Below are 21,641 nucleotides of genomic sequence, written 5' to 3'. Positions count from 1 at the left end.
TACACCCATGAATGCTTTGGTCTTTCGACAAATAACAGCAGCTATCAAAGTTATCAATATTCGATATGATTTCCACATATTGATAAATCATTTCCTCTCAAAAAATTTGATATTTGAACGGATAAAACACCAAGTTTTTGAAAGATGTTCAAGTATAGGTTCTTTGGTCAGGTGTAAACTGATCATTTGTCTCTCACCGTAAGGCCAATGGTAGTGCTATGCATCTTTAAAAACAATAAAACATAGATAATGATATTAGTTATGGTGAATGAGCTTCGTTGAATCTCAATCGGATCTCTCGCCAACTCTGCCGACTTTTGGCAAGACATGTGCTAATGTAAGTTTCTGTATTTTACACTTCCTGGTCGTCAAGTTTGATCATGAATTCATGATCAATAGCGCATGTTAACATAGTGCACAACAACATTGGGAGCCAGGAAATTAAGCAAGCCTTCTATGGCACATATGCTCTAACTTGAGATACAAGGGGCAAAGTGAAGGATTAATGCAGCTGGCAGGTTCGCATTAAAGTATGACCGAACCTATAGTTTGGTAGTCTGTTAACACGTTACGAAGCTCTAGTTTGGATGTCAACTTGATGCGGGAGATTTCTAACATTGAAAACACTGGAATTTTTACAAAGGGTAGTCCTTTGACCGGTTAGATTTGATTGTCTCGTTGAACATAGATAGGTTACAAATATGTAAGTTAACCTTTTATGTCATCCATAATTCCATATAAAATGAAAGGGCGAAAATAGATGTATCAGAAGTATTTGAAAAACGGATTTTGAAATGGTCAAAAGCATGCTATTGGATACAAGAAAGAAAGAGTCGGGGAAGCTGCCAAGAGATTACACCTACCACAATTACTGCTTTTGAGTTTTGACTTAAAATATTAATCACTCTCTATCATATCAACCCCACACACAGAGTAAGAGACAGCGACACTTATTGCCACCAAACATACAACTATAAATCAACTCTTATCAAACACCACGTCACTTTTCGGTATACATCAATAAACACAATTGTTTAAATTATCGATTTGAATAGAGAAAAAGAACATAATATCTGGCCTCAGTTTCCTACACATTGACAATATTATTTTGTGCATTTGACAAATACAGCCAAAAAAATTGAAAAAAAAAGCTCCAGATATTACAAATTAACAATAAAATTAAACCAAAACAGACGGCAATAGTATATGAGAGCCATCATGTCCTATCACTGCTCAACTCCATACAACAAACATATATTACAGAGGTGATAAAAAGAAAAGGTTAAACTTTACCACCCATAAACAATCTATCATCTGCTTCCTATATCACTAACATTACCTCTCCAAGACTCACCGGCTCCACCATTCTTGTAAAGTTCTGTTTTTGCATAGTGCATTCTGATGGCTGCCACAGGGTCTGAGACTCCATTGCAAGCCCCACCAACAGCACTCATACCCCTACCTTGTTGTACACCGCTAGACAAAGCTTCCAACTCTTTCCGTCTTGGAATCTCAGGTAATAACTTATCTACATTAAAAGGCTGTCCATATGGATGGTACCCTGGAACTCGTGTGTTGCTGCTTAGTTTTCTAGTCTGAAAACTAGGAACGCCGTTTATGTTACATTGTTCATTACCACTTTCTAAGGATGAATGTAGCTGCTGAGGCTGATCCAACTTGGACATCGTAGAAATGTTGCTAAAGGCAGCAGGATATTTAGCCAGTAACACTGCAGAATCAGGCAAAGATGGAAACCCCGTCTGTATTCTGTTCCCATCCCAAAACCCATAACTTCTACTCAATTGCAGATTGTTCTCCACGCCAATAGCGAAGTCTTTACTACTATGATCAAGATCCAGTGAAGCTAATTTCCTATGAGTGCTATGGCTAACAAACTTCAAGTTAGCATCTGGCTTCTCAAGGAGAGTTGCAGTACCATTTGCCTTTGACTCAGATGAATTATTAGTTAAAATCTGACCAAATAGCTTCACATCACCACTCCTATTTGGCTTTTCAACGCCTAAGGATGAACTCCGTCTCTGCTCTTGGGACACAGATGTCAAACTAGTGCACATCTGTATACAGCCATCCCTTGGCATTAAATGACTCTCATCCAGCTTAAAGTTGCTTTGTGGTTCATTATTACTAAGGGAACGTTTGGGAAGATTCAAATGATAACCATCTATACTTGAAGATCTTTGACCGCTCTTCCTGAAAGAAAGTCTGGATGATACATCATCCTGGCCAACAGTTTTCCTCTTGAGGTCTTTGGAAAACAAATTTGACATCACAAAACCATTACCTGCTTCCTGGCATGAAACATTTTCTGAAGCTGCATTCAAGTCCAAATTGTTTCGATGATCAATGCTTAAATCCAAAGAACTGCCTCTAGAGTGATAGGAAACAGAATTGAGGTCCTCAACTGGACAGCAACTTGACCCTCTCACCGCACTAGCATCATCATTGGACCTGCTGCCACCCCTGCTGGGCAACTCATGCTCAGATTCGCCTATTCCATCTTTAAAAAGCTTGGCAGACATACTGGGAACTGTGACATCTTCAACTTTTGCACCTGATGCGGAGTCTGAACATGCATTCTGTGGGGATTCCTCCCCGTTGGCAGCTTCAGTACCTTCACTATCAGCAGCTCCCTCCATATCAGCATTCGAAATCCTTCCTCCAGGCTTATTTTCTGCCTCAAAGTCAGTCATTACTGAATTCCCTAACACAAGCTCGGATTCCCTGACATCAGACACCACATTCCTATCAGACGAGTGCAGGTCCTCAACTTCCATCTTACACTCCATAGATGATTTATCTTGAGATATACCAGAGCCACTATCCACCATGCAAGTATCATCATGATCACTCCCACCACCCCCTTGGTTAGCCCCCGTTGTACCTTCACTTCCACCTTCAATGTCAATCACGTCCAATCCAAGACGTTTTCGAGCCTTACTAAAATAAACTCTGCACTGGTCGCTCGATCTTGTTCTCACACATCTAGAGATCATCAAAAAATCCTTGCCATAAGTCCGCACAGCCTTTATTAAACTCGACTTCTCTTCGTCCGTCCAATGAGAAGCATCCATCTCTTCACAACTGTCATCCGAACAAGTATCCTCATCAACATAATTTAGCGATGAACCACCCACTTTCTGGCATCTCCTGACACGGTGATAGACATCTCCATGATCAGCCAAGCTTGTGATGCATGAACCCAAAGCTTCTGGTGATATGGATCCACAAATCCCAGCTAATACATCAGCTGCGGCTGTCTCCTGCTCATTACAGAACGAAGCAAGATCATTTGATCGCTCTACGATGCTACCACTATTCACATTAGCAACCATTGCAGAAGCAGCTCCAAGCATGTCAAGAGAAGTAGTTGCCCTCGTTTCTCGATTCAATCTTTGTTTCCCAGATGTGACAAGATAAGTACTAGTAGTATTAGACTTCCCTTTTGTAAATTCCGAATTTCTCTTTGCTTTCTGAAAGTAATCAGACTTATGATTCTTGTAATAGAATTCAACACAATCTGCAACCGTCTTGTTTGGCAAAAAAGATGCAATCTTCCTAAAGTTTTTTCCAAATTGAGAATACCTTTCCAAGAAGATTTCCTTATCTTCTACTGTCCAGGGATTGACAATGGACTTCTCCTTCTCAACATCAACAGGGTTATCTACCAATCCATTATCAGAAATAAACCTGGAGCTCATCCGTTCACTCCTGTCTAATATAAGAGAAGGCATTTTCTGTTCCTTCCTGCAAGTCCTGACCGGTAAATCTGTAAGCAGTTTGTTCACATACTTAACTAGCTCTGTGGTTGGAACCAAGCTTAGACTGCCAGCTACAATGAAAAAAAAAAAAAAACTAGAGGTTCAGAATTTGAAATAATGTGATAAAACAATAGAGTCTCACACTTCATGAATAAATAAATATTAATATAATATATAACAAAGGCATAGAACATTATATATAGCTTGGTATATATCAGGCATCGCAAGTAACCATTTAATGTATATTATCTGTAATTCAGACCATTTAAAGTAGATTCGTATACAAAGACCAGGCTAGAATTCATTTCACAAATTAGAGATATGTGCATGCATCATTCAAATACCCACCAAGAAAAAATGTCAAGAAAACATTTGCAAACACCATTATTAGCATGTGTGTATATGATATTAGTAACCTAGCTGGGATGTGGAGTAAGACATGATGTACCATAGATAGACTACTTTGTGGTTATGCATCATCATGTTTCCGGGCAATTGACGGGCTAAAAATTGATTCTACCTAATAGAGCAAAACTCACCCAAATACTCGGTCGGTTTAATCATACCAATGAATGCAAAAAAAAGGACCACTGATAATAATAACAAATGCATACAATTTTTACCGCTCTTACCTGGGGAAGATAGACGACCATGAATTGAAGTACGATGCTTGTGATGGTCAGCAGATCCACTACGGGAGCTCAAATCAAACTTCTTTTGAGGCTTTGACCCAAATTTTTTTACAGAAAGTACACGAAGATCTTTCTTCCAGGCATAGTGAAATGCACAAAACTTAAGCGTAGTGACCCTTTCTTTGAACTTCAGAAACCGTTTCCTCGTAGCAATTCTTTCCGCGATAAGTGACTTGTCAACTGCTCTCCCGATATCTCCACGCACATATCTGACCGGTGATATACTCATCTCATCAGATACACTTTTTGCTATACTTTTGTTTGAAGCCAATATTGATTTATATAACTCATCTTCTCTACCAAAGGGAACTGTTGAGACCTGACTACCATCCCCACAAGAAGCTACCATACCATCACCAACATGATCTTGAGAACATTCTGCTTTTTGGGATCTTATATCCAACTTGGAAGAAGATTCTATTCGTTCATCCATGATGGAATTGGGTTCCACGAATCTAGATGTTGCCATGCCCGGACTCTCTCTTTTTAAACTTTCAACTGCAGTATGTTCTTCAAAAAAACTATCAGCTTTCTCCATATTTATATCGCTTGTCGCGATGATTCTTAAATCTTCTGTATTCTTTCTGTTGCACGCCTTCAGAAAAGAGCTGGAAGCAGGTCGAATAGGACATGAAGATATCAACAACTTAAGTTCGTTCTCAAGAGAATCAATTTCACATTCAGTGGTTTCAAGTGTCCTTGTAATGTCTGCTTTCCATAACTGCAACTTGTCCATGGCAAAGCCAGAACCCGGAGCACTTGTATCAGTCTGCAGCAGTTCATCAAGTAAAGAGCTCATGTTAAAGCCTTCAGTAAGCTCCAAATTCTCCAATTTAAATGTTAACCCTTGTGTGTTATTTTGAGACACATGACCAGGATTACAATTATCATCATCCACCGTAGTAGCCATAAGAGATGTCTTCTCTTCTAGACCTATCATGTCAAAGTAGCAAATGGAGTTTTAGATAGACAAGTGATATAAGAACTGACATATGTAATAGCTTAAAATGCATTATATTGTTAGTAGCATACTTGAAATCGTAAATTAACTTCATACGGACAAGGAGCAGGAAATTGGAATCATCTAATGACCTTTTACATATATAAGCTCCTGTCAGGTTGGTAGCTAACTTAAATTGCATGCATAGCAATAATGTACAAACTTATGTTCAAGTTCCGAGCTTTAATAAGAAAACTCTTATCATCACAAAATCAACGACTTTCCTCAGAAGATGATTTAACTTCTTTCACAGGGTACCATATCACACTGTAGAAAACATAGTAACACCCACTTACTTTCTACTCCATATTTAGTGCATTAGCAGGCATCATTTAGATGCCTGCACATATAGATTCACTCTAGAATCCAAAAGACAAACTACCTTCTATATAGCACTGAGATATTTTTTGTTGCCAATTCTTTTAGATGTCTCGAAATCCAATGCTAATTTATGGAGTTCTGATATTGCATTGCATTTCACGCATTCATGTGATGTATCTGTTGCACTTCACACATATACTAAAGCTGAGGTGATGTTATATAACATAACATAATTATGATGATACTTTTTCTTATTTCTTTCTACTCCAATATACACTATACTGTTGTAAAAATTATACCTAGATATTAACAAGTGAAGAACTGCAACTTTAATATCATATCAGCGGTGAAAGTAACATGTAATCGGAATCAGCTAGTTACCTTATACATATTTAAACTCCTATCAGGTGATGTACCCAATTAAGTTAAATTTGAACCTTTAATGAGGCACGTTTAAATGTTTAATTCAACAGCATGTTGACTAAATTTTATAAAAACGAGTAACATATCATCATGCATTAAAAAAATACATTATTAATTTATTACGGAGTACTTTAGCAACACACATTGTTACCTTCTCATACTTAGTGCATTAGCTGGCATCATTTAACACCAGCACATATAAAATATACTCTTTAAATTTCGTATAGACGAACTACTTTCTTGAAATGTCTTAAAAAAAAGTTTAGTTTACCAGTTCTTTTAAAATGTCACGAGATTTTCCAACACTGATTTATATAACTCTAATGTTGTATTTAAAGCATTCAAGTATCAGTTGGAACTTGCATACATGGCCAACTTGAAACTACATTTTGTGAACATAGTAGGGTATACATATAATTACCTGGTGACGAACTGCAAGCAAATGAGCAGGAAGTAGTAGGAGATGCACATTCAGAGTTGCCAGGAACTGTTGGGCTCACAGAAGGCAAACTTGAAGGACCAGGGAGTGAAGTTTCCGAGCTGCTAACACCATCAACCATTCCATAGCTGGATCCAGGCTCTTTATCAACAACATCATCAGGGTCAACCTTCTTCTTCTCATACTTTGCCAATCCCTCCCCCCATCCAAGGCGTGCTTTTTTGCGAGAGTTGGCCTCATCAGGAGTCCTTGGTGTCACACATGGTGTAGCATCCCCAGAAGGCGAATGAAGAGTTCCATTACCCGGTTGAGCCTCTACCTTGGTATCAAGTGAGTCAACCCCAACAATCTTACAACCACTTGAATGACTAAAACCAGAACCCCTCGATGTTAGACTACCAGAACGGCTCCACTTAATAGGCTTCCAATCGATCGAAGATCCTAACGAATTCCCTTTCTCGAGCCTTGGTCCGCCGCCTGTTGTACTGACTCCACCACTGTTGTTCTTAGCAAGTTGGTCCCACGAGTTTAGAAAGTCAGATTGGGAATGAAAGTTACCGTTTGGAGACGCAGTCGCCTCCCACGAGTTCCCTCCTTTCCGGTCGTTCTGACTACCCACATCCACTGACACACGGGTCCCTAATTATTACCCAATCAAATACACCAAAACATAAAATCAGCAAAATCATTATCACAAGTAAAGAATAACCCTAATTCATAACCAAAAAATATTCCCCAAAATCCCATATCATCAATCACAAGAAAAATCATCAGATCTATACAAACACAAATCCTAGATTCATATTACACCACCATATCCCCTCTAAAAGTAAAAAAGCTAAGAAATTTACAAACATCATAACAGAAAGACCACATACTGGCAAATAAAAAGTTATCCTCTCAGATCTGACCCAATACTAAAGAATACATACACACACAACAAAAAATTAAAAATTTACATACTTGATAACAATCTAAACTAAAAGCAACAAAATTTCAAATCGCCAAACCCTAATAAATTGAGAGGAAAAACCACTAACCGGAAAAAGGACGGCGGTAATCAGGCGGACCACCGGCAACGTTGTTAGGGTGAGAAGAAGGAGTGGTAGGAGACTCTCTCCATCTGGGCGGAACAATTTGAACAACAGGTTCCGATGACGACGGTTTTCTCTCTTTCAAAACGTCTTTCCGATCGATTGGCAATATCTCCGGCGGCATCAATTTCAATCCGAATTATATAATATCAATCAATTTTTTTATTACTTTTTATCACAGAACCACGTGACCACCACACCACCTTCGGTTACACATCCGCTATGTAAACACAGAATTAGGTCTTCTTGTGTGTATATATATAGATATATATACATACACGTATATCTGTATCTATATATATTTGTATATGTTGTGATTAATTGTACAGATCAACGGTGCGTTGAAAAATTAGGGTTTGAAATTGATAAGAGAAACGGCGCAGGGAAGAAAGAAAGAAAAAGAAAATTGATTTTTTTTTGGTTTTGTGAAAATGTTTAGAGAGAGATAACGATAAAAGAATAGAGAGAGAGTAATGAGTTGATAAGCCCAGAGAGACGGAGAAAGTAAATAAATTAAATTAAAATTAAATTTGACGATATACGTGGACGTTAAAGTCACGGGTGGGTTACGGGTTGTATGTAACTCAATGTCATTATATAAGCTAGAATTTATTCATGTTTTGACGTCCGGGTTGAAATTATAAAGAGGGGAGGGAGTATGTGTGTGTGTGGCGGTGGTCATCGTCATGTGTTACTCTACTAGGATTAGGTATCTATCTCTATTTTTGTTACACAGCCTACAACAAAGGCCCATTAAAATATAACTATTAGCACCATATCTGCGCAATGTGACAATAGTTATGACAGCGGTGATATAGTGGTGGGAACGACTGTTGGTGGTAGATGAGCCGTCGAGTGATGTAAATAGTTGATGTAAAAATGCTTGATATAAATTGTTAATAGAGATCTTTTAAAAGATAAAGGATTGATAGTGGAATTAAATCATTAATATTAAGGGGTAAGTGTAGGTGAAATATTTTAATATGTGTTAAGTGAAAATATTACATACTATTCAAAGTTCTAAAAATAAAGTGTTATTTTTTATAATTTAGTATCGATACCTGCATGAATACAAGTGAATATAATTATTTTGTCAACAAGGGTTGGTGTCCGCGCGTTGCGGCGGTTAAACGGTGATGATAATACAAAACTATGGAGGAGTAATCGATATGCGTGTGTGTAAATCGAAAGGAGAGAAAGAAGTGAGTGTGTACATGTTAGATCTTGGTAGAGTGTTTGTCTGATTGTGTTTAGAGATATAAAATTACAGGTAATGTGTGGATTGTGGGCAATATGGGAATATTGAAAAAATTGTTAAATTTTCTATAATAAGGAGTCCAATATGTTTTATAAAAGATTATAGATATTACATTAGTAAATTTTTTTAAAATATTACATTTTGTCAAATCTTTATTTTAATGCTTGTTTATGATCCATCATTAAATGTCATAATAACATGGATTCACACTAAAAAAGAGTGGACAATTAGTAAGAGCACCGAGTTAAAAAAACAAAAAACAAAAACAATGTCCCTCAAATGCATCCCTATTCACAATAATTAGGGGGTGTTTGGATGAGTGAATCAAATGGAATGAAAATGTATTAAAGAATAAATATAGGGAGAAAGAAAATGAGTATTTGAAAAAAGAATAGATTTCGTCGTTTGGTACAAACAAATAATGAATATATGAAAAATGCAAAATTTTAAATAAATATTAAATTTAATACATATAACATCATTAAAACAAAAAAAAATCCATTCCTATCCATTCTCTATAATTTATATAGAATGGAGGGAATTAAATCGATTCTCACTTCTCGATTATCTTTCTCATTCTCCATTGCAACTAAACATGAAAAGTTTTTCTCATTCTCTTCCTCCATTTTTATTCCATTGTACCAAACATGCTTTAAGTAAATACATTTGAATACAATCCCAAAAAGAAAAAAACCGTATTATGCATTATAATTCCTTTACCATATCTTTGTGATTGTGATTGACTTTATTATTATTTCATTAATATTTTTTCATATAAATATTATGAGTATAGTTGAAACATAAATATTTATAGTTAAAGTCTTTTAAAAAAAAAACATATAAATTAAAATTGAATTAAAGATTAAAGTTCATTTTAATATGAAAGAGAGCACCAGTTTTTTTAGTCTTTATTTTAAAACATGGAATATAGCTTCTCTAGATTAAAATATGGCAACACCGATCGATTTACAATATCGGATTAATATGACAACAACAAAAAAATACTTCCAACAACATAAACACTCGGTTAAGTCAGACCATCATCACAAATACACGTCGGAGTTAGATCTTGCGACACTCTTGGCGGCTATATCCGACCACCATCACATATAAAAACGGTTGGAAATAAGAAAGGGTATACCACAATATCCAATGAGCAATGTGATCACCACAAAAAATACGTTACCACTGAAAAATAGAAGTGACAAGACGATTCATACAAAGTGAAATGATTCATGAAATGAGTGAACGTTTTCCAGTGACGTCAACTTTTAAAATAGAAGTGACAAGACGATTCTTACAAAGCTTGTGATAACCAAACTTAGTATTCAATCGACATGTGAGGCAAACCGAGCATATACAATATAGTAACAAAAGTATCTACTAGGCTGATAGGTTGACACAATAGGTATCTAAGTATGATATAAAATGAAAATAACATTAATAGACATATCCTTTCAATGCTTGTAGCGATTTTAAAATCATTTGTAACACTCATCTTTTAATTAGGTTTTTGCTCAATACGTCGAAGCGTGGGTAAGTTGGCCTAAATGGGCTCCACTATTTTTGTGACAACCCTATTGGGTTGAAAAGTGTGTTTGAGTTTTTGATTTTTTTAAAAATGTGTATTTAAATTTATATTTTTATATTTGCGGATAATATGTGTCAAAAAAAACAGAGGCTAGTAAGTTTTTTTTCTTTTCTTTTTACACCAATTTTCATTATAATATTATTAATTTAGAAAGTTATATTAATATCTATTTAAAAGCTTTAAGTATATATATATATATATATAAGAAAATGTACATGTGAGAACCATTTGAATTAGAAGAATCATGAGAACTTTTATATTATAACTTGATGTTCGTATGTGAATGATAGATGTGAACATATTCGTTCACATATGAACTATCAAGTTATATTTATAATTACCTATGTTCATATGTAAATAATTTTCACTTGAACCTTACCTTTTATATATATACATACACACACTGAACATGCATTAGTTCATATTCTATCTTCTTTCCAAGTCATTTCATTATTTGTGGTGCCCGTTTATACATTAATATGTAAAATTATGGCTCTTTTTTTTCTACATGTGCAACGTTGTTAGTTGTTTCTTGAGATTTTTACCTGCAGATTTGGGTTGCCTGGTCATATGAACACATATTTCTTTCAGATTTCTAGCTAACCACTTTTGCCTATGAAAGCTATGTAGACTAATACGTTGTAATGTATGTGTCTTGTGTTATAATCAGCCTAATTCTCTTGTAGCAAAAGAACACAAGAACATTGCACCCTCTACGCAAACGATAAATTGACATGACAAGTACTTCACTTATCGCATACAGGATGTCATACAAGTACTTATTCAACGTTAACCCCCGAAAAAACCATAAAGTTTTCAGGAACATAGCTAGTTCTAAAATAAAACTGGAACCGTGCCTAAGAGTATACACAATGAGAGTTTTTTCAAAAGTTTTTTATGAAAGACTAATTCATAAAAAGCTTTTGCTCCAATGAATCAAGTCTTAAGAAAGCTTAAAATCATTTAAAAAACATTAAATTAGATAAGAAAGATAATGTAATGACTTGATAAAAAATAAGTCATTGACAAAAAGCTTTTAATTCCAATGAAAAAAAGCTTTTAATTTGAATCAAAAGCTTAATAGAATAGTAAAAAGTTTTTAAAAAAACTCACTATTGGAGATGTTCTAAGATTTTGGATTACAACTTGGGATAATGACACCCACGTAAAGGATGTCGTCTTACCAATATATACTAGACCTTTCAAAGTCAACGAATTAGTAGACTTTCATTTAGTAGTGAAAATTAGATTAGATTAAAAAAAAACTAATAGAGTTAATATAGGTAGTAATTATAACCTTCAAAAGTTACTTATTTAGCACTTCAATCTTTTATTTTAGTGTAAACATGTTTATTTAAGAAAAGAGATACACCTATCATAACATTAACATAACATTTAATTCATATATTACTCTATTACAAAAGGTGTATATTGAGATAAGTTAATCGAACTTTAAAAAAATATTATCAGTTAATTCATTTTAAGATAATAAAATGTGGTTGACTTTGACAGCTAAATTTTCTCAGCTTAACAATTTTTTTCTTTTAATATGTTATCGATCAAATAATTTAGTTTGTATTAATTTAACATTTAAGATTTCTTTCATCTTTATTTGTAACACCCCCAATTTCCATGGAAGAAAACTAGAGAGTTATAAATCAAACTAACAAATATCATGTCACATAAAGCCATAGTATCCTTTTCAAAGCGACCAATAATAAAATGGAAGCGTTTCAAAAATCTAAAGACGAAACAGACTCATAAGAGTACTAATATCCAGTAAGAATAAATTTTTAAAATCTCCAACGAACAACTAAACTAAAAATAAGGGCTTGTGCGCCACCCAGTTCCAATAGCTCTCACACCGCTTTGCCCAAAATCTCCTTGATTACCTGTCGCAGGGAAAAAAAGAAAATTACGGCTGAGCCAATTGCTCAGTGCGCCGACGTATAGAATGACATACAATAATCTAAGATGGGAAAGATGTATCAAGTGAAAAGACGACATTTTAACGAACCAAACAAATATAGTTAACGGCTGAGTTGAAATCCAATCTATATTTGACATTTCAAAAAGAGTAAGTCGTACATATCAAATTCCAACATTATCAAAAAGCCTACAATCAACAGTTTCATATTTCCAACCCCACTGAGCTCCTATATATAAACAAACATAAACAAATATCCAACAAATGTACAATGGACTGCAGATCAAAGTGTATCCTACAAATATGCAATGGTGCGCCGAGCACAACACAACCATCCACCCTACAAATCCAACAAATCCTATTATTTCCTAGAGTCGACTCATACGCCTCCTACACAAAAATGGCCAATGCTCGTATAGAGCTCCTACAAGCGGAGACGTCGTGAACACATCATACCATCACGGTGGTGTCACACCATCGGTGCCCCAAATGATGGTTAATAGCTCGGGGTAATCTACACATATATTAAAACATAGTTTATACAAGTTTCAAAAATATGAGTTTCTTATACCCGACAAGTTTCAAAGTATCTCATATATATATCTTTCATATTTAGTAAGCAAACTCAAAACCTTTTGTGTAACCAAAATCAGCAGCATGCACGACTACATTGAAAGTAAAACAGTAGGCTGATATCACTGTAATAATGTGACAAGTTAAACTAACAACCACCCGTTTTGTAAACCAAGATAGGAAACTGTAAGCGATAAAACAAGAACATTTTGCAAACTTTTATAACCGACCTGCTGATTACAATGATAGCAAAAGAACCTGCCGGTCACTAGAATAGGTGGGACGATTTAACTAACGACAATATGTTCGGTTAATCATTATATCATGTATCAAAGAACCTGGTCAGATAGAGTCAACGCATCAATAACAAAACTGGCCAAGCAAGACAAAGAACACCCAACTTATTTCGAATCAGAAACTAAACAAGCAGATACACTGAATGACAGAATGATAGCTGAACGAAGGGCAGAGAATTCAAACCGACATTTAACGTTTCGATGAGTTTTAGAAACAAGGATCCGTACAATGTCTAATGGAATCGATTATGTATCTCCTCCACGAACGATCTACAACAATTTACGAACTACCTATTAATAATCTTATGCGATCATTATTCCCGAACCAGCCAAAAGTCTTTATGATTGTTAACCCCACGTTAATAGTCTTATCTTTATATCTTAATTGTACATTGTATAGCCATTATATACTCATATTATATTATACATATTCTGTTTTGCAAACCATAAATCTGCTTACTTTATCTATTTTAAAACATGAACCCATGCACTAGTGCAACTACTCAATCGTCCCTGTTACTCCCATAAAGTTCAAAAGAATTCAGTTTAATCTTGTTTATCTGACCAACTAACTATTAACTCTAGTATTATGAATAGACTGTTACGAGTTACAGTTTCAAACTACTAATAAGTGACGTTATTTAAGACTGGAAAGCTTCCGTAGTTTTGTAACCATGAAAGGTGATTTTAAAAGAGGTTTTAACTACAGGTGATTGACCCGAAAATAATTATAACCAAAATACCGAGTATATACCTGAGTTTGATCGAAGTGTGTTTACCTCACGCTCAAACAGTTTTGGTGAAGAACTATTACTCGAGAGGTACCCCTGCCTAAGCTCTAACCCACGATCTCTGTTATTAGTTTCTTTTGTGGTTTCCTGATGTGTTAATCTAATTATAGGGCGGTGAATTTATATTTATAGTAACCAACTGATATGGGCCGCATAACATGGAAACTCTGTTGGGGTTTGATTACGTATCCCAAATCTCCAAGGCCATCTGTTATTAATCTTCTATATATATTAGTATTTGTCTATGTCTATTTGACATTTACTTAAACTCTCATATATAATAATTCTACATATTTAGCTATTAGCTATATACTTTCTAACGATTTCAATAAACACATTTAAATGTTATTTTACCAAATTAATTATAAATTTTCGGGTATTACATTATTGCCCGTGGATATATAGTGTTTTTTTAATTCATTCCGGATTTAAGAAAATGATAATGACAAACCTAAGGGATGTTACTAACAACTTATTACATTTTTAAAAACTTGTATATTATATATTAAAAACCGCCCCATGAATTTTCTAACAGCAAGGTACAAATTTTAATGCATCCAATTAGTTTTTACTAACAAAACCCTTTTATTATATTAGTTAGTATTACTTTTCTTTGACAAGGCCTATTATCTATATTTTTATACAATATTATTGAAAATTATATATCATCTTAGGATGTGTTTGGTATTGTGATTACAATACAAAATCTGTGTTTTCAAAATTTTTATGCGTTCTCAAAACTGCGCTTTGAAAAAGCACGTGGGTACATGCTTCTCCAAAACTGTGTTTTCATAGCCAATAATCACTTTTTCATACAAACAGTTTTCCAAATTATTTGCATTTTACAAACGCAATAATTAGATAATTACTTTATAACGCAATACCAAACACCCTCTTAAAGTTTAACCTAATAATCCTCTTAAAAACCTTAAAAGTTGACAACCGTAATCCATTCGTTTTTTTTTTGTAATCTCACCCATTAATTCCCCTTGTTACACTGTCAGTCATTTATATTTTAAAATATATATCTTCATTAACCTTTTACATCAATTATTTTTACATCAATTATCTGCATCATTCGACGCCACCTCTACCACCAACAGTTGCCCTCACCACAACACCGTCACTGCTATGACCATCGTTGCATTGCACGAGTACCGTGTTAATATTTATAATTATTTTACTATTATGGGTTTGCTAAATACAGCCCTAAGGGCTGTGTTTAAGGTGCATAAATTGTTTGTACATTTACCATGAAAATCAAGGGACGGGTTTTTAATATGGAAGATACAAGTTTTTTTTATGCACGTTAAATACAAGCATTTCCCTTACTATTATGGGGTTTCAGCATAACTGTTGTTCTTAAACTTTTAATTAAACATCAAATATATTAAGAACATGCTTAAAATATCATACACGATGCATTAAGTTTATTGAGTATGTATGGTAATTATTGGGTTCAATGAAAGGGAGCAATGATAATTACCGAGTTTATGAGTAATCTAATAATTATTGACCATTGGGTTAATAGCTCAATAGAATTAGAACTTGAATTCGGTGAGACCTAAGTTAAGTCTTAGATGACAATGTTTTACCCTAGTATATTGTTGTGTTTTTAGGAGGACTATTAGAAGATTTTCTTTTTAATAGGTACTGGTCTAAACCCTTCATTATGATACGTGATCCGTACCTATAAAGGAACACAAATAAATTATCGCGGTTCCCATTCGAATATGTGAGAGCTTATATTGTTTATTGACGTTCTTATGTGCCTCAGCTGGCTATGTCTTTAGGAAAGCATGGGTCAATTGGTTAAGTCCAATTTAGAATTTTCATCTTGTAGCCCAGTGGTCTAAGCTGGGCCGGTACAGAATCCTCTGAAATACTCGTAGTAGGAATGCTCAAATGCGGGCATGCGGGCTGCCGCTAACTTTCTATTTTTTATTTTTTAATGCTCGTATAATTTTTGTGTCACTAGTATACACCAAAGGAAAAAAACAAAAACGTCTTGTTAAACATAACACCATCCACAGTCCACACATGCATATTTGAGGATATGAAAACTAAATTTTATTGACAAATATGTTAAAACATTTTAAGACAGAAAAATATTACATGAGTATTATTTAGTCAACAGATTATCTGTTAAAAAAAAATTTATTAACTACACACTTGTATTATCAACAAAAAAAATTGATAAACATGCACTCGTAGTTTAAGTTACTAATATTAATTCATGAGATCAGATTAATTTTTTCTACATTGTGGTCTTACGTTTACCAATATTAGTTGTACTAATGTAGTAGGGTACGTAATTCACATGCAATACCAACATGTGGGCTCATGGTGGTGAAAAGTTCCAATTGAAATCACTATACTCATCAATTATAAATATTAGTTAAAGCATGCCGTACAAGTAAAGCAGAGGGATTATGTAAAATTTAGAGAGAGTTTATGTAAAATTCAGATAAGGCTATGTATGTTTATCAAATTTAAATGTTTAATTTGTAAACTTTTTTTTTTAAGTGAGAGTACCTAAGCTTAAGTAAAGTCTGCAGTACATATCATTTTCTCAATTATCAATATCTAAATAACATACTCCTTCCGTCTCATTTTAATTGTACTATTTTGACAGCTCGATCAAGTCTTTTTATTCTGACTTTGACCGTAAATATCTTTGTTTGTGTTATATATTAGTTGATGAAAGTTATATAAAAAAAAGTACATTTAAAACTCAATCAATTCATATACATTATATTAATTGTTATATAATACAAACAAAAATATCTACGGTCAAAGTTGAAAAAAATAATTCAAAAAATCAAACGAGGACACTTAATATGGGATGAAGGGGTATATAGTTAAACTCGACTATACAATTGAATTGGGTTAGTGGCTAACCAACGTGTATTTATATGAAATTAATTATCATTACTAAAATTATAAACTTCTGAGTTTTATTTTAGCGACAAACGTTTAAGTTTTACACTTTAACCACAAAATTTTGATTTTATAAGAGTATTGAATATTTGTTTTTAATAGCTTGTTACCAAACATTTGCTCTTTTAATAACTTACCAACAAGCTTTTAGACATTTTTAGTTTCACCACTAAACTTTACCATATTTTTTATTTTTAATCCTTACTATTTGGTTTTTTATAGTTTGACAACCAACCTTTCATTGTGTTTTTGTTTTTGCTTTTAATTTTTGATTTTTCATTTTGTCCAAACTTTTTCCATTTTGTATCACTTGATTTTTCATTTGGTTCCAAACTTTTTCCATTTTGTATCACATTCAGAATCACAATACGACAACGAAGTATTACATTCTTTTATCTTTTTTATTTATTATTATTATTTTTTTTAATAATAGATTTTCTTTATTTTGGTGATAGTTGATAGCATATTATAGTTTTTTGGCCTGTGTTTGAATCTACGTACCTTTATTTTTTTTTCCCAATAGATTATGTAGTAAATAAAACTTAACTTTGCTCAAAATAGGCCAATGGTCAAGACTGTCATTATTATAGTTGAAGGTTAAAGTATAAATTAGTTAGTTTGAAGGTATGTTTAAAATATTGATGAAAATGGCTTTTGCAGTTGCTGACAATTGGGTACCTATTAAAACTTGTTAAAGTAACTGTTAAACAAAAAATGTATTATGTAACTTTTTCTATTTTTGAAAATAATCTTAATATATACTATAAGACAGTTGGACTAATGACTAATTAACCAAATCATATCGTTCGATTTCATCAAATTGACTTTTGATGATGTCATCATTTAGATAAACTACAAATTAAAAATCATAATAATCATTATCCAAATATATTATTATATTAATATTTATATTAATTTGTAGAAAAAGTCTCATTAATTTACACTTTTTTGTTTTCCATCAATAATTTACACATTTTAGCCCTGAATACTTCATTTATATTTTTTTTTAGCCATCAACTTGAGAAATTTTTTTAAAATTTACAATCATTTAATTAAACAAAAAAAAATTAACATATGAAATATTTCCAACAAAAATAATTTGAAAACCTAATGACTTATTAACAAATATTAGAAGCGTCCTAATCGTTATCAAATAATATAAAAACAATCATAATTGTTATCATATTATCATAGAACAAGTGATTGAAAATAAACATATGTGTGTTATGAACGTGCATCATGATTAAATACATATACTTGAGTGTCAAGTACAAGATCACAAATATGTTTATATTTTAATTCTTAATTATTTTTCTTAATAATATCACATTATGAGTACATCTGTTTCAAAATATTCTATAATAGAGAAATTATTATATATAGCATGTGCCTTGTGGAATGACTACGGCAAACAATTTCATCAATATGTTTAGGCTAATAATGACAGTGAGGAACCTGTGATTATTGTACTACAACTTGTAAAATATAACACTTAAAACCGTGTTTTTTTAAAATTGTAAGCTTTTATGACTTAAATGTATGGAGATCTAATATTGTTAATATCGTAAATCCCGTGTCCAGGGTTGGACACGGGTCTAAAATCTAGTTGTTTTTACTATTTTAAAGTTCAACATACATAAAATGAATAACTGTCATGCTCAAATTATCAACGACAATTATGAAATGAGTCGTTTTTATGTTTGAAAGTTAAGAAATTTTGTGCACACCGAACCTGTTAAAACACGATTTGTCAGCCTTAGAGGATCAATAAAGGGGTATGACACATTTCACTTCTTATTTCGTATTTTCGTGGCTGACGGTCACTCCATTCAAGAAAATTTTTTTAAACTTTTGTTCAAAAGTTAAATACGTTTTTTTTTTTTTTTTTTTTTATGATTATTATACTATTGAAATTTTGAATATTTGGAGATGTTGAATCTTTGATGATAAAATACATACATATTTAATATAAAATTCTCGTAACGGTTCAAATCATTTTTATTGTCGTCATAAGATATTTACATAAAGATATTTCAAATTATAAAGAAAATAAGATGTTTGACCATTAAAAGTTAAAGAAATATTATTCTAAGAGAAATACTAATCTCAAATTAATGAAGTACAAGATAATAGTAGACGATTTTACACAAACGTAAGTTTTAAAATTCACATATTACACCATACTTACATCACAATCATTCGTTTATTAGTGATTTAAAACTTGTACTGTTGTACACTAACATATTAAATTTGTCTATAATTTTAAACTGAATTGCCGTATTATTGTTAGTTCACATAAATTGTTACATTAAAACCTTAAGTCACTTTGATGCACGTATACATGTTCACATATATCTTGTTGCACAATCAGATGCCCAAGCACGATACCAAGACACAATTATATGTTAGGACAACAAATAAAAACTTTGATCATGACCGTCACCCAATTCATTAGTTTTTAGCCAACCTATGTTTCTTGTCAAAACAATCGATATTGTAGGTTCTCCATCGGACAAGGTCACCATTTTACGATTTGTTGATTCAATCACCTGCCTTGTTAGACGAAGATATCTCCTTATGATTGTATGTTAATTCTAAACACTCTGTGCTAAAAAAATTGTGTCACATCCAAATAATATTCACTCATCTCAAAATTATCATCTACTCGGGTACAAAACTTGAAAATATTATCAATTGAAGTCGTGAATGATCACTGCTTAATAGAAAGGACGATAGTGATATTTTTCATAACATTTTTTTAGCAACACACAACAAATAAACGTATTTTAGTGTGCAGTGTATAACTGTGTAATTGTTGTGGATTATTAAATTTTGTTATAGGAATATCACTTTCCAAATACAAATAACATCTTTTTTCTTCCTATAATTACAATCTTTTGAGCAGTTAGTCGGAATTCGACATCAGGGAACACCTCATCGTATAATGATGAAACCCTTCACGTACTTTAGACTATAAGATGTAGACCAGAAGCCGTTACAGGTGATTCGAAGAAAGGACCCACAGACTTGTCACTCATGAGAGTCGGACCTAAGACCTGTGAGAAAAACCAAAGATGTATCTGCCAATTAAGCTAACTTCATTTGTATTATTAGGGTGATGACATCACCACCACTCACCACTCACTTTCAACCAATCACATTATGCCACCTCAAATTCACCATTCACCCAATTTTGTTGGCATTGCAACCACTCACTACAATTTTATTTTTATTTTTAAAACTAAAGTTTCATTAATAAAACCATTACATAATACTTAATAAAACATAAACATAATACTAAATAAAACATATTAAAACATTACACAAAACTAAAAAGAACATAATAAAACATAACATGATACTAAATAAAACATAATAAAATATTACATAATAAAATATTTAAACCTAACACTCGGAATAGTCCGAGTCCACAGTATTGTCACCGTCGTTGCGCTGAATATAACGGTATGAGTCGGGAGACCCTACTCTGTCGCCGGGTTGAGGAGATTCGTACTCGTCCCCTGGGTCAGAGAAGTAAGGTACATCCTTACCATCACCTACACTGCCTTGCCAGAACACCCCGTGGTCTAGTGTGGATGTCAAAGTCGTAGAGGCGGTGGTAAGCTGAAAAATAACTTGATTCAGCCGATTCATCTTCTCACGAAGATACACGACATAGTCACTTTCGTTGCGGTTAAGAACCCGATTGGGAGCCGTTAATCGGTCGATCTGCGCTTGGTAAGCTGCCTTGTTTTCAGACACGCTCCGAATGACGTTGTTGACTAGAGATCGGTGTCTGTTGTCGTGATTTAGGCGGGTTTGCATCGACATTTTTACATCCCGCAGAGTCATATTTTCATTGTTGTTTGCCATCTTAGTTTTGAAATGTGTGGATGAATGAATGGGTAAATGTGTGTAAATATGAATGTGTGTGTATGAATGAATGGGTAAAAGAATAGTGTTTAAATAGATAAAATGGATTAAAAAAAAAAGAAAAGTTGAAACGGTCAAAAAGTTGCCAACGGTCACATTCGACCCACCTTCCATGCGAGTGGAACTTCCACCCAAAACTCACCACTCGTGGGTGGAAAATCGTTGGCGGTGGTGTTTCATGAGTGGTCGGGGCTTCCACTCGTCTTCCACGCGGGTGATGCCAACACCCTTAATTAATTATACAATACTTTAATTAAAATAAAAAAAATTTATCCAGCAAATCAGATCCATAATAAAAAGTAGACAACCTTTTTATACTCCATCTTTTACCTCTATTCTCTTTCAACATTGTCAGCCAGCCTTTCATCCATGTGCCCCTATTAACTGTTTGGTCAAATGCCCCGATGAAATCCCTTCTCCAAATATACCACTCATAATCCTTATTAAATTAATAAACTTTATGACTAATTGTGTCATTCCAACCGAAAAACAAGGTTAGAAAATCATACCCAGAATTCAATTTGCATCTAAAGAATATCTCAACATGTACTTTTTGTAAATATATTCAAGAAAGTTTGTAGTAC

General features: G+C 33.5%; 1 protein-coding gene across 1 annotated transcript; it reads right to left on the bottom strand.

The window, feature by feature from the left end:
* Positions 1 to 1,138: 1,138 nt before the first annotated feature.
* On the bottom strand, positions 1,139 to 8,146 carry LOC122602650. Its single transcript, XM_043775248.1, has 4 exons — positions 7,695 to 8,146; positions 6,637 to 7,293; positions 4,412 to 5,404; positions 1,139 to 3,850 (listed from the first exon to the last, which is right to left on the bottom strand). Exons 1-4 carry the CDS (start codon positions 7,870 to 7,872, stop codon positions 1,311 to 1,313), a joined length of 4,368 nt encoding a protein of 1,455 aa, XP_043631183.1. The 5' UTR covers positions 7,873 to 8,146; the 3' UTR covers positions 1,139 to 1,310.
* Positions 8,147 to 21,641: the final 13,495 nt, after the last annotated feature.

Source organism: Erigeron canadensis, chromosome 6 (genome assembly GCF_010389155.1).
Source record: "Erigeron canadensis isolate Cc75 chromosome 6, C_canadensis_v1, whole genome shotgun sequence".
NCBI classification, from domain to species: domain Eukaryota; kingdom Viridiplantae; phylum Streptophyta; class Magnoliopsida; order Asterales; family Asteraceae; genus Erigeron; species Erigeron canadensis.
The sequence above is the reverse complement of the archived record's forward strand: the minus strand, read 5'-3'. Positions and strand labels throughout refer to the sequence as shown.

Coding starts and splice junctions, on each gene's coding strand:
- LOC122602650 (XM_043775248.1), bottom strand. CDS start 7,872: ATGCCGCCGGAGATATTGCCAATCGATCGGAAAGACGTTTTGAAAGAG. Junction 5,405..6,636: donor TGCTTGCAGTTCGTCACCAG/GTAATTATATGT, acceptor TTGACATGATAG/GTCTAGAAGAGAAGACATCT. Junction 3,851..4,411: donor TGGTCGTCTATCTTCCCCAG/GTAAGAGCGGTA, acceptor TTTTCATTGTAG/CTGGCAGTCTAAGCTTGGTT.